Source organism: Nelumbo nucifera, chromosome 4, assembly GCF_055504915.1.
Source record: "Nelumbo nucifera cultivar China Antique chromosome 4, China Antique-T2T, whole genome shotgun sequence".
NCBI lineage: Eukaryota > Viridiplantae > Streptophyta > Magnoliopsida > Proteales > Nelumbonaceae > Nelumbo > Nelumbo nucifera.
Genome location: NC_142652.1, coordinates 28,506,639 through 28,521,671, shown reverse-complemented (window position 1 = coordinate 28,521,671; position 15,033 = coordinate 28,506,639). Strand labels below are relative to the sequence as shown.

At 42.6% G+C, this 15,033-nt stretch overlaps 1 protein-coding gene across 1 annotated transcript; it reads left to right on the top strand.

Annotated features, from left to right (window-relative positions):
- The first annotated feature begins 14,094 nt into the window (after window positions 1-14,094).
- Window positions 14,095-14,769, top strand: LOC104613291 (non-specific lipid-transfer protein 2-like). The gene has a single exon (XM_010281048.3). It carries the CDS (start codon window positions 14,204-14,206, stop codon window positions 14,483-14,485), a length of 282 nt encoding a protein of 93 aa, XP_010279350.1. The 5' UTR covers window positions 14,095-14,203; the 3' UTR covers window positions 14,486-14,769.
- Window positions 14,770-15,033: the final 264 nt, after the last annotated feature.

Genomic DNA, 15,033 nt, shown 5'->3' with positions numbered 1-15,033 from the left:
CTGCGATAACATCCTCAGTCAAATTAGCTTTCAGTTTCCCAAAGTCCTTCCGGTACTGGCAGTCCTTCTTGTAATGTCCAGGTTTGCCACATACATAGTAGTTCCCTTTCTTTTGTTGTTTCTTGAATTTCTGATCATTTTTCACATTCAAGTTCTTTTTGAATTTTGTAATCTTTTCCGCCACCAGATTGGTTTTGGAAAACTGATCCTCGTCTTTCTTTCTGTTATTTTTTTCAATCTTAATTTGGACCACTACTTGGTCCAAAGTAGTGTCCTTCCTCTTACGTTTCATACTAGTCTTGAAATCATTCCATGTATGTGGCAGTTTCTCTATCAGAGAACCGGTAATGAATTCATCTGGCAGCACCATGCCTTTTTTTGCTAATTCCCCCACAAGAACCTGGAACTCATCTATTTGAGCGAACACATCCATGTCTTCTTTCATAGTGAAGTACAAGAAGTTGACAATTACATATTTCTTGTTTCCAGCATTTTCTATAGCATACTTAGTGTCCAAAGCAATCCAGATTTCATAGGCATAATTGTAGGAAGAATAAACAATATATAATTCATCGGACAAGCAGTTTAAGATATGGTTGGTGCAGAGGTGGTCGGCTGTAGTCCAATGTTCTGCAACAACAGAATAGGCTGGTTCCTCCATGTTTAATGGGTTTGGTTCAGTCAAAACGAAAGCTATCCCTAACTGTTCTAAGGCAAACAACAGGTGTTGTCTCCAACGCTTGTAGTTGGTTCCATTGAAGGGTTCAATTTTAGAGAAATCAGGAACTGTTGATAGTATCCGGTTCCTCATGAAGGGGTTAGCAGAGATAGGTTCTATAAATACGGTTCTAAGAATGTTGAAAAATAGTAAAGAGAGAAAATGGAACTTATCGGTAATCACTTTTCTTTGTCAAAGTCGCAGTGATTTGAAGTTGTTGCAGGAACTCAAAACTGGAAATTGCAAGAAGATGGAGGGCTGAGTTGTGCCACTTGGTCATTCTCCTTAAAACCGTATTTGCCCCCTACGGTGTAGTCGGGTGATCACAAACTGATCGCCAAGATAAAACAGCCCACAGGCCACTAGTAGGTGTGCACTCGCTTACCAGACCTCTGCGAACCATTGAAGATTGATGCTCAGATTTCTTAGAGAAAAGAAAGTCAAAAATGGTGTGTCTTCTTGATTGGGTCGGCCAACACTCCTTTTATAGAGTGCTCTTAGACCCGAATGGACACAAATGTGTCCTTTCAGACAGGAGCCTCTTCAGAATAGTACACCTGTTCGAAGAGGCACAAGGAGGAAGAAGAGACATGAAAAAAAGGAAAACAATTTATTTAAAAATTAAATTTGAATTTGAAGAGACGTTTTAAAATTGAAAATGTGTAATTCGGATAAAACTAACCGAATTAAGGATGACTTCAGCAAGTATATATATAGAAAAATATATTCATTGATAGAACAGAGAAAACAAGGAACAAAACAATACAACCAGCACGGGAAACAGAAGAAGAAGAAGAAAGAAGAAACACAAACTACCACACACAGCTTAAGCACCCTACAAGAACTAACAGAAAGCTTGACAAAGTCTTTTCTTAACACACTAGAAAGACAGAGAGGAACAGAAAAAGAACTGTGTAATTTTTTTTTAAACTCAGCTTCGTAGCTTCGTGACCCGCACCATTTGCTTCCCTAGAGCACCACTGATTCCAGACAAAAAGGGATTTCGGGATGGCATGAGTCTTCCTCACCATTAAGATAAGAAACCAATTGTTTGTTGTCAGATTTTACCATTGCAACAATAAAGCTTCAAGCAATGAGATTTCATTGTCATTGTTTATTTGGTTCAAACAGGAATGGAAATGGGAATTGGAATCAGCAGTAATGAGATTTCATTTCCAAGGGAGGAGCAGGGAATGGTCATTCCCTCAAATGGGGAATGCCAATTATAGCATGAATGGAAATGGGATTCCGATTCCACTCAACCAAACAGTTGGAACCGGAATAGCCTATTCTAATTCCAATTCTAGCCCCTTATTCCCTTGAACCAAACAGGGCCTATAAAATGTGAAAGTCAAGATGGTCGCCATTGTGTGGAGCCCAAATTTCCTACTCATTTTTGCTACTCACTCTCTACCTGCCGTGAATTGCTGCCACACATCTTTACACATCTCTCAATTCATAATAGAGATGTGTGGCTCCAATTCACTGTGGATAGAGAGGGTAGGAAAAGTGAGTAGGAAATCCCGGGTGCATTGTGCGGTCGAGGCATTCCTTGACAAGATTAGACAAACCCATTTGTTACACCAGGCATAGATTGGCCCTTTGAAGCCCTGGTCTATCAGGTTGTAGGTGGCCATCAAATCACGCAAGTGCTGAAAATAAGAAGTTATTGGTGGCGTTTGATAAATCTTAAATCTGAAATCTGAAAAGTTAGAAAAGATATTATTTGAATTTGAAATGTAAAAAGAAGCATAAATTCTTTTCTATTTTCTAGAGGCTCTGAATAGATAAATTCATTTGTGTTGAATCAAACCTTCAACATCTAAAATTCTATGATTTTACTATTTTACCCATAAAATAAAATATTTGGTAAAAATTATAAAAATAAATAAAAAAAATTATTAAAATAAAAATAATATTGAAAAACATGAACAAGTTGTAATGAAAAGGTAATAAAATAGTTAATACTTAATAAAAAACAAAATATGTAACCAGCCTTGGCAATCTTTTAGTCAATTCCTTCTTCTTCCTCCGGATTACAGTTCCGCCATTAACCGGGTATCAAGTTCTGACAAGGAGAAAAACAGAGCTCCATGTTTGCGTCGGCTAGAGATACGTCAGCCGTCCAATTAGAATGATTTGCAATCGGTTCAACGACTGGGTCTTTTCCAATCTCTTCGTTATCATCTTCTAGGGTTAAAGTGACACTAGGACTGATGGATTCAATGGCTAGCGAAGAAGCAACCTCCATTGTAGACTACAAATGCCAAGGTTGAAGATTTTGGTGGGCGGGACTAGGAGCATGTATGGATTTCAAAAGACTGCGACTTCGAGGCAAAATGTAGACTTCGAGGTTGATGACGTTCTCTGAGAATGCGATTTGTAAATGATCATAGTCTCAGAAGCTGCAAGATTTTTTGGCTTGCCTTGGAAGCAATGGCCCTTCGTAAAAAGCAAATCACATTTTCAATCCACTCGAGTCTTGACATTTAGAGAGAGAGAGAGCAAAGAGGAAGAAGAAGAAGAGGAAAGAATATATATAGAGAGAGAGAGAAAGAAAGAAGGCCATAGGAGTCACTTGTTGTTGGTTTGTCGCTATATCAAGTGGAGAAGATGAACAATGGGAGGGAAAAATGCATGTCTTTAATTAAAGGTATTTTGGACTTTTAGCTAAGTCTAAACACGTTCGTGCCTAGCCTGGATCATATTACTTCAGATCTAAAAATTCATTTCAGGCACAAATTAAGATGCACTTCTAAACACCTCTAGATTTGAAAAGCAATACTTTCAAACTTTAGAGGCCTGACACTATCAAATGCCACCTTAAGACTTTTTCTTTTTTTTTTTTAGTTTTACTCCAAGTGACTTTACAACAAGGGGTAGTCCATCCCATAAACCCATAAACCCCCAACCCAGGTGTAAGCGGGATACGATCCCAAGTATCTGCTACATTCAATAGGAGACCATGCCAATCAATTGGTTAGCACCTTGCAAAGAATTGCATTAAAGTCACCCATTACAAGGGTTGGAAAATGAGCATTAGGCTCTGTTTAGTTACGGTGCAATCTTATTTGCATTAGTAAAAATGCATGAGAGTGCAAATGAAAAGAATGCAAATTCTGGTCTAATTTTGTATTGGGTTTTACTTCATTCTATTTCATATCTTATTTTACTTCATTTGTACTGCAATCAAACCAAAATAAATCAGATTTTACTCCCAAATCTTTTGCACTACCACAATTTTAAATCAGTGCAATTTTATATGCACTACAACCAAATGCAACATTCGAGTTAAATTTGCAATTTCTTCAAAGACTTCTTGTCGTTTGTTAGCATCCGGGTGGCCATAGATACAATCAAATGAACATCAGAATTCTACATTAACCATAAACTGCCAGACATACCAATGCTTTCAACTAGAAAGTAAGTGAAATTAGAAAATTTATTGAGAATTGAATCTGAACGACTTCTACCACAATGAGTTTTTGTGAGGAAACAAATATCAGTGACTCACACTACGCAGTAGTTTCCTTCCTGTTCGTTTACAAATTTCTTACTTTGGTAAGTGCACTTATCCATGTAAATGTTTTTTGGGTAACATTTATCTGGGTAAGTTCACTAATCCATGTTCTTTTAATTCCAGGTAAGTGGTATAATGATTTTTTACTTGGGTTACCCAAGTAAATGTTTCTTGGGTAACATTAATTTGAATAAATTCACTTACCCATGTTCTTTTAATTCACATGTAAGTGATATAATGATTTTTTACCTATAAAATACAAATGTTAAAATGGACAAACTTGTCCAGTTATGTTTTATAAATTTTTCTCTTAGGTGGAAAAGTTACTTACCCATTTAGGAGATGGGTAAATTTTAACCGGGTAGATGAAGCTTCCTTTACCATGGGGCCCTACTACTAAATGCAAAAAGAACACTGTAAAGTTGGTCAATAGAAAAAAGATACCTGTTTATCAACTTTCCTCCTCTTATTTATAAGTAAACGAATGGGGACCAAGTGTCGAACTTTCATGGGACTGCCCCCTCCATAACAATTCCATGCTAGTAGCTTCATGGCAATTTTGGTGACTCTTTAGGCCTGCCACCTCGATCTCAATGGTGAGAGTAACGAGAACTGAATCTAGTAGGCACAACATGATAAATACGTACAATGATTGAAATCTCGATTGGGGAATCTTCAGGCAGCTCCCCCTCAGAAATTGAAATCTCGATTGGGGACTACAGAAATCAAAACCCATGCCACCCCCACCCAATCAATCCCCCCCCCCCCCTGTCAGTGTAACTTTAGTGTTATACCCGTTATACCCCTCTACGAAACATTAAACGTTATCGTTAATCGTCTTTTTCCCCATTTCGAACCTATAGCATTTCGAAGCTACAATGTCTTCTCCATTTTTTCAAAGCTGTTAAACACCGAAACAACAACTACAGTGTCTTCCAAGAAGTCATTAATGAATATTTGAATGTTGCTTAGTTCAGTGCTAATGAAAATGAAGTGTTTAATCTCCGAGTAGTTTGAAATATGATACTAAGTATTGCTATTGCAAACGGAAATGCATCATTCAAGTTTCAACAACTAGGAATAACCCACAGAAGTTGTTTTATAGCTGCCGATTAAAATCTAAAGTAATATTTTTAGTGGGACGATATTATTTGTTAGCATTGATATAAGGCATGTATATTGCTAGTGACATGTGTTGCACTTGTAGGAGTAGGTGTTGGATAGCCCGACTGAAAGCGGTTATGTTGGCGTTGCAAATTTTTTGAGTGGACGATTCCTCGAGATTGGTCAGATGAGGTTATAACGGGAAATAATCATGGCAATGTTCTAGAACGCTTTGAAAATGTGGAGAGAGTAGTTGATGCTTGCATAAGGCAGATTGAGTCTATGAAATCAATCCATGAGTTACCTATTGAAATGATGGCTATAGTTAGGCGACTTGTTTTTCTTCTTTTTTGTTATTATTCTCCTTATACCGGTCTTGTGGAAATAGTTTATCATTATTGGTGAATACGTAGGTTTAGTGTTCTTACAATTGTGTTAAAAGACTCCCCCCTTACGTTCTCATGTTGGTGAACTATTTTGGCGTCTTATTGTAGTTATGTAAGACTTTTAAATATAAGTATATAAACATAAATTGCTAAAAAGATATTTTTTTGTTGACTAAGAAATATTTGTAAATTCATTGAAGATACCTTCTGGCAAGAGGCAGAAAAGCCCAAGCCCAAGCCCACGGGGAAGGCCGACGGAGCGGCCTCTGGGTGATTCTGCCATTTCTGGATGGTGTTGGGATGCTCGGTGGGTGAGTGGCAAAAGGAGGGAGTGGTTTTGGTGGCCATTGAACCCCTATGCACCCACCAGAGCGGCCTTCGAGTGATTTTGCCTTTTTCGAAAAGCGGTCCCGGAGGGAAGTAAAGGGGTAGACAAGCAACAGAACCACCTCTGTGGGGTAGAGAGAGATCTCCTAGACGTCCCAAGAGGAGTAGGAGATGCCCCAGGCCAACGGGGAAGGCCGACGGTGGGAAATAGTGCTTTTGCAGAACCACCATTTCCCACCGTCAGGTTAATGGTTGACCGGAAGGTGTCAGGATGCTCAGTGGGTGAGTGGCAATTGGAGGGAGTGGGTATGGTGGCCATCAAACCCCTCTACACCCACCGGAGCGGCCTTCGAGTGATTTTACCATTTCTGAGAAACGGTCCCGAAGGGGGGATACGGGGATAGATGGGGGTTGAAACCACCTCCATGGAGTGGGGAGAGGTCTCCTAAACATTCTAGAGGAGGGAGAGGCACCCTAGGACAATGGGGAAGGCCGACGTAGAACCACCGTTTCCCACCGTCGACTCGGGCCATCAAAGCGATGGGCAACCGGAATGTGTCGGGGTGCTTGATGGGTGAGTAGTAGTTGAAGGGAGTGGGTTTGGCAGTCATCGAACCCCTTCACATCGGCCGGAGTAGCCTCCGGGTGATTCTGCCATTTTTGTGAAGAGGTCCTGGAGGGGGGCGTGGGGTTAGATGGGCGGTGGAACTACCCCCACGGAATGAGGAGAGGTCTCTTGGACCTCCCCAGAGGAGGTAGAGACACCCCAGGCCAATGGGGAAGGCCGACAGTGGGAAGCGATGCTTTTGCAGAACCATCATTTCACACTATCGGCTCAGGCCAATTGGCGATCGGAATGTGTCGAGATGCTCGGTGGGTGAGTGGCAGTTGGAGGGAGTGGGTTTGGTGGCCATCAAACCCCTCTTCACCCGTCGAGAGGGGGGATGCAAGGGTAGACAGGGGGCAGAACCACCTCCACAGAGTGGGAAGAGGGATCCTGGACGTCCACAGAGGAGGCGGAGATGCCCCGGGGCAAGGGGGATGGCTGACGGTGGGAAACGGTGGTTCTACAAAAGCACTATTTCCCACCGTCGATTGAATGGCCTAGGCCAATGGGTGACCAGAAGGTTTCGAGATGCTAGGTGGGTGAGTGGTACTTAGAGGGAGTGGGTTTGGTGGCCATCGAACCTCTCTACACAAGCCGAAGTAGCCTCCGGGTGATTCTGTAATTTCTGAGAAGCGGTCCCGGAAGGGGGGTACAAGAGTAGACGGGCGGCGGAACCACCTCCACGGGGGGGAGAGACGTCTCCTAGACGTCCCTTAGAGGAGGCAGAGACACTCCGTTTCCCACCGCCAGTCTAGGCCGATGGGAAACCGTAAGGTGTTGGGATGATCTGTGGGTCATTTAGTGTAGATTGTCCATTGACTCATGAACTAATAGATAAATACATTTAGTTTCATTTGACGCCCCTGTAAAACCATCAACCCAAGTGTACGTGTAGTTGGGCCATTAGGGCATGGTACTAGCTTAAAAGAGTTCCACAAAAAAACTAAAAAAAGCAATGATAAAGGGAAATTTCCAACACTCTAGGCTTTCAACTTTGTTGGACCTATCCCTACTCAATGGGTGCCTTGCACGTGCTTCTATAGCGTCCTGTGTTACCACATCGCTTGCGATGAATCTCCTCTCAATAGGCTGGGACTCAATCCATTTGGTCTGGGGCCGGCCCGATGGTAGTTTGGTCTTCGGTGGGTGAAGTGTAGATTGATGTCCGCACTCATAGACGATCACATGGCTGTTGAAGGCAATTCATCAGACAACACAGGGTGTATCGACTAAGAGTATATGACCTTATGTTTTTCAATCATGATGGGTCAACAAATTCATACACATTCCACTCCGTGTACAATATGACCATGCATGCATGTGCACATGGGAGGCCACTCATTTGCCACTCCTTACAATGGCACATCTATGGGTCCAATCGAATGGTATACTGCCTTCCCCCTTCATGACCTCGAACTCATGAACAGACGCACTGATAACTTGGAACTGGATGTGTTGCGAATTGTCACATGCAACTTCTCTTTGGTCCTTCTCCCGATCGGTGTTGTGCGGTCTCGGGATTCGCAATGTCACCTCCAAAGAAGTTTCATCAATTTCAACCGAAATGTTTTCAACATGGTCATCATAGGCTAATCACGAGTGTTTGACACCCATCCATTGAACGTCTCTACAATATTGGATGAAATTTGGTCATACCGCATTCTTGGAAACTTGGAGTTTGCCTATGTTAGACAGTTTTGTATGCCCTTAGCTTCAATCAGAATGATGTACTTTATGAGTTTATTGTAAATGAATAAAGATACATATTTGATTCAGGTTCCCTTAGTATGTTTCTGTGTAATACCCTTAAACTGGACACTTAATGAGACTCGTGTTAGTTTAGAATGTTCACAGCCGATGGGTCGGTCTAGGGAGACCTATCCTGACAAGGCTGACACTGTGGTGCCACCAAGTCGGTTGAGGTGGCCTGTCTCAGCTGCCAGGGTGAGACCCTAGGCACATACAGTGTATGATTAATTGAATCTTTGAACTGGACCAGATTTCCAGTATTGCCCTGGACCTTGGAGATTGATGGGCAAAACTGGAAAGTTACACCCGACCCCTAGACTCGATTATGATACTGCACTAGGTGTCGGATTGGGCTATCTTTGATGTACCAATCAGTGAGATCCTTAGCGGGGGTCAAAACCTGGGTATGTTGGGACAGTCCGAGAATTCATCTGAGTGGGTGATCATAGTGACAGGATCAGTCCCTTTGTCGGACAAAGGTAATGATCGGGGATGCACTCTCACTGATGGAAACCAAGACTGCCGGCAACCGATTTCAACCGTTGAGATTTGTTTTGCAAAATATATTTTATATAAGATATAAAAGAATATATATATGGTTTCTAAAATGTTTGCAATAAGGTTTTAATTCCCGGGATCCATATGAGTGGAGAGTGCAACACTGTTCCTTGCAGCCGAGGGAGAGGTCCTCTCTTGTCGGGCAATGTATGATCATTATGGGCTGAGAGGTTAAGTGTAAGACCATTGAGGATAATACCTGATGGGCTAATCTTGCATCTGCCCACAGTCCCTGGGTGTTACAAGGTGGCTTGGCCCAGGGACCTCTTAGGGTAAGTGTTGGGCCCGTAGAGCCCATTTGATGGGTTTCAGGGGGTGCACTGTCTTTAACAGTGTATTCGGCCAGGCCTTGTAACAAAGGCTGGGCCGAACCCATGTGGCTGATGTGTAGATCAATGCTTGGGTCCCACGCCATACAAGGAAGCCCAACTGGGCAGCAGTTAAGAGGGTTAAGTGAGCACATAAGGTTAATGGGCCTAAAGCCCATTTCGAACTGGGCTGTTTATTTAGTTAATAAAGGGGTGAAATCTGAAGTGGATCAGTTGATAGGATTGGGCTTAGACCCTATCCACTTAGAGAGTCCAAGATCTAAATAAGATTTAGATCTGGAAACCTCCTAATCAGATTAGGAGATGGCTGATCTGATCTCCAGATAAGATAAGGATTATCCCTTATCACTTAAAGGGACTTCTAACCCAAATATGATTTGGATTAGCAACTCCTAATCTGATTAGGAGCTGATCCCTTTAAGATTATAAAAGAAGAAGGGGGCGACAGCCTAAAAACACATAGAGATCATCAGGTTTTCTTTAGTGCTGAAATCAAGAAGAGAGAATTCTACTCCCTGCAAATACTCTCTTGCCGCCTCCCTGTTCTTGCCACCCTGTTTGCCAGTTCGATCTCCACTTGTGGGAGAAGTCAAGATTGGATCTTGACATCAGTCCTTTGAGAAATGATTGAAATGAAGCCGTGCTCCCGTACCATCTTGCTGATTCTTGCGAATGACAGAGTTCTTGGAGAAGAACATTGCTGATTCTGCTCCACCTGCACTGCGCCATCTTCAGTGGGAGCAGTCTTTGGATCCTTCCTTGGGTGTGAACACCTTCGTTGGGAGATATTACTTCTCCGTATCAGGTATAATCCTTCCCACTCCTTTTTGGTTCAGATCTGGTTCAGTTTATGGTTCAGAATTGATCCTTGAAAATATGATTTTCTAAATGGGGAATACGATTCCCAGTTGAAGGGAGAGAAAAATTTTTGAAATTCGCCCCTTATTCCGCAATCTTTTGGGCGTCCATAGGATGGATCTCTCATTCCTTCAGCCTAATGCTCAGGTTTAGTGGCCTTTACCCTAATGCCAACGCGTTCATTCAATGTGAAAAGCCTCCCCATTAGTGACTCCTTCGATAAACAAACCTGGATTTTAAACATTACAACATTTATTGCATCATGCAACTCCTTCGATAAGCGAAGCCGTGTCATGTCAATTTTAGATTTTCCATGAGGTGTCGACAACAAAAGGCATGCAAATCTGGTTGAAAAATCTGCTAGACCGCACCCACCAAGCTATTGCCCTTATCCGAAACAATCACAACATCTCTGTCATCACTAATTGTTGTTTTAAGATCCCCAATAAACCATGTGCAATCCTCAACGAACTAAGCGGGGACAACGGAAAATTCCATGGAAACATCCCATTGTTGGCATCTATCGCGGTGGTGGCTAGTAGCTTCCCTTAGTATTTCCCATTTAAGAACACCCCATCTACAAATAACAATGGCCGACACCCATAGCAAAATCCATGGAGATATGCATGGAATGCTAAGAAGAGTCGCTTGAAACAGCCATCTTCATCGATACTATAAGTGACATACGAACCTGGATTAGACTCGACAATCTTCTCACAAAACCATGGAATACATGAGTAAGAGTCATCATCGTTGTCATCAATTAGAACCTTTGAAACCTCTTTCCCCTTCCAAGCCTGTTGATACGTTAACTACAAGGCATGGAGGTGGTTCCGCTACCTGTCTACCCCCGCACCCCCCCCTTTGGGACCGCTTCTTGGAAATGGTAGAATCACCTGGAAGCCACTCCAACGGGTGCGGAGGGGTTCAATAGACACCAAACCCACTCCCTCCTACTGCCACTCACCCACCGAGCATCCCGACACCTTCTAGTCACCCAACAGCTCGATAGCTTGAACCGACGGTAGGAAACAGTGGTTTTGCAAAAGCATTGTTTCCCACTGTCGGCCTTCCCAATTGGTCTGGGGTGTCTCCGCCTCCTCTGGGTACGTCCAAGAGACCTCACCCCATCCCGTGGAGGTGGTTTCGCCCCCCATCTACCCCCACCCCCCCCCTCCGGGACCGCTTCTCAGAAATGGTAGAATCACCCGAAGGCCGCTCCAACGGGTGTGGAAGGGATCGATAGCCACCCAACCCACTCTCTCCTACTGCCACTCACCCACCTTGCATCTCGACACCTTCTGGTCACCCATCTGCCCGACAACTTAAGTCGATAGTAGAAAATAGTGATTCTACAAAAGCACTGTTTCCCACCGTCGGCCTTCCCCGTTAGCCCTAATGCATCTCCGCTTGTCTACCCTTGCACCCCCCCCCCCCTCTGGGACCACTTCTCAAAAATGGAGGAATAACTCGACCGGTGCGGAGTTCGATGGCCACCAAACCCACTCCCTCCTACTACCACTCACTCACCGAGCATCCCAACACCTTCTAGTTTCCCATCAGCTTGACGGTGGGAAATGATGGTTCTGCAAAAGCACTATTTCCCACCGTTGGCCTTCCCCGTTGGCCCAGAACGTCTCTGCCTCCTCTGGGGACGTCAAAGAGACCTCTCCCCACCCTATGGAGGTGGTTCCGCTGCCTGTGTACCCCCGCACCCCCCCTCCGGGACCACTTTTTGAAAATGGCAGAATAACCCGAAGGCCGCTCTAGCGGGTTCAATGGCCACCAAACCCACTCCCCCTACTACTACTCACCCCCCCGACTCCTTCCGATCGCCCATCGGCCCGATGGCCAGAGTCGATGGTGGGAAATGGTGGTTCTGCAAAAGCACTATTTTCCACCATTGGCCTTCTTTGTTTGGTCTCCACCTCCTCTGGGAACGTCTAGGAGACCTCTCCCCACCCCATGGAAGTGATTCCGCCACCTGTCTACCCCTGGCCCCCCTCTAGGACTACTTCTCGGGAATGGTAGAATCACGTGGAAACCAGTTGTAATTGTTACTTCACATTGCTTTGTGCCACTATATGTTGAGAGCAAAAATTTGATCATAAGTCACACCACACAATGGGACAACACTTCTATGGAAATAAGGTTTCACCGGGCAATATAAAAAAAAAAAAAAAAAAAAATCTTTTTGCATTACTTTAAGCTATTCATCTGTAAATTTATATAGTTAGAGATGCTCAACCGTTAGCTTCGGTTTTCAATCATCCTCATAACATGTGCAATTAGCTTCGGTGATGAGAAGGCTCTGAGAAATTAGCTCCGGTGATCAGATGATTAACGGCTCCGAGAAACGGCTTTGAAAAAAGGAGAAGAGATTGTAGTTTCGAAATGTTGTAGGTTCGAAATGAGGAAGAAGAAGATGAAAAGACGTTGTAGCTTTTTGTAGAGCTCCAGTGATCCAGTGATTAACAACTCTGTGAAACGGCTCTGATGGAAAAGAAGATATTGTAGGTTCGGAATGAGGAAGAAGACGATGAAAAGACGTTGTAGCTTTTCGTAGAGCTCCGGTGATGTGGTGGTTAACGGCTCTAAAAAACTGCTCTGAAAAATGAAAAAGAGGATGTTGTAGGTTCGAAATGACGAAGAAGACGATAAAAAGACGGTGCAACACTTTTCGTAGAGGGGTATAATCGATATAACACTAAAATTACGCTGACGTGGGGAGGAACCGAAACAAATTTTGAATTTATTAGATGAGAGTGGCATGTCCGTACGTATCCCAATCGGAATTTCCATTTCTAGGAGAAACTGCCTAAAGAAACCCAACAAATTTTTGAACGTGCTTTCAATGCTGTGCCTACTCATCCGGAATGAGGAGGTAACATCAATTTCAGAATAATTAATCTGGAGAGTCCCGATAATCTCGATCTCTCTCTTTTTCAAATTAGTACGGTTGCCAAATGAAATTTTTTTCTTTGTTAGGTGAAATGGTGAATCAAGATGTGGACAGTTTCATCCATTTTCTATCCGAAGTACTCAGCCTAGATTTCCACCTCGAGCCGGTTTTCATCTCAAAATAAATCTCCCAGAGAAAATCATGATTTGAAATTATGTCTTTATAGTCTTAAATGAAGATAGATTAGGTAGGCTTATGAATTTATCCTGCAGCCGGGCTCACTGTTGGCTGACAATCAAGCCGTTAATAGCCATACAAAAAGACAATTTGGGTTGTCCTGGTAGGCAGGATTTATTACCACGTACGTCTCTTGAATTGGAGAAAATATATGATGCGAGAAAGATATCATATTGAAAGAGTTTTGATCAATCAAAATCCACTAACACCTGATTGATTCCCATGTTTATGATTCTAATTGATTAATCAAAAATTTTTCAGATATATTATAGTTGAACCCCTTGAATTGGGCATCGGATAAATGTGTTAATCTCTCAATACAGTGATGGCGGCAGCATGCAAAATCAAGCCTCTGGAGGATATGTTCGTCGGTCCAAGTTTAGGCTTCCATTATCATCTGTGAATTGGGAAAAAAAAAATGAGCATACCTTTCTATCATTTAAGCATAACGTCAAACAGATATAGATTTTTTTTTTATCACTGTCAAGACTCGAGACTTAGGAGAGAGAGGTCAAGTTTGACCGTTTAGGCTTCCATGAGAAAAGATAAACCACCTTTCAATCATTTTGGCACAGTTTCGAAGGACTGTAGAGTGTAAAACCTTATATTTTATATTATTTTGTATGTATTTATTCTCTTCCATACTTATCCTCAAGTAAAACTTCAAACATGTATATGAAAATATTTCTGTACTAGATTCCGACTGTTTTTTTTGGTACTGAACTCGAGACTTGAAAGAGACGTTAACTGTGTTCTTTGGTTTGCTTACGTCTATAAATTGCCAATAAATCCGAGCCAAATGCACCATACCATCTTCTCAGTTTTTGTTTGCGAAGCTAGCCTTTCTCTTGGTTATTTGTCTTTATTTTAGCCTTTCTATTTTTCTTTCTGTGAGTGAAGAGCTGAAGATGAAGGTCTCATATACTGCTGTGTGTGTGGTGCTGGTGGTGCTGCTTCTGAGTGAAGCACAGCTCTCAGTGTCTGTTACCTGCAACTTTTCGCAGTTGAGTCCATGCTCAAATGCACTCGTCAACAACAGCCCTCCCTCCAAGTTGTGCTGTGATAAGTTAAGGGAGCAAAGGCCATGCTTTTGCCAATACCTGAGAGATCCAAGCCTCGGTCAGTATGTTAACTCCCCGAATGCCAAGAAGGTAGTCAGCTCTTGTGGTGTTTCCATCCCCAACTGCTAGGTTCGATTTAGAGCTTCCATACTAAGCTGGGTCAGAAAATAAAACGGTCCCTATGAAAGTATTTGCACTTAGTTTGCTTTTTACTCGTACTGTTTTAGTAGCTGCATGGAATAACTGTGGGTCTGTGGCAGGCTAGAACCATGAACACATGGTTTAAGGTCTGTGGCAGGTTAGAACCACTTAGTTTGCTTGTCCTCTCTCTTTCTCTAGAACTGTAAAATGGTTTGAATAAGATCACTATTTGGTGACTCCATGGTAGTAAATACTGCTTACACCTCCTCAAATTTGTCTCCAAAAGAATATTTCCCACTAAAAATTGAAAAGCAACAATGCCATGAACAAACAAACAAGTGAAGCTAGAGGGTAACGATTGCTAACCGAATTAAGGATGACTTCAGTATATTTGCACCAACAACCTTTTAATTAGGGAAGCTAATACTCTGATCAGTTTTGCTAGTGCATATATATGTTGAAAACTATATTCATTGATCGAACAGAAGAAGAAGAAACCCAAACTACCACACACAGATTAAGCACCCTACAAAAGC

Excerpts from the sequence above, each read along its gene's own strand:
- LOC104613291 (XM_010281048.3), top strand. The coding sequence starts at position 14,204 with ATGAAGGTCTCATATACTGCTGTGTGTGTGGTGCTGGTGGTGCTGCTT.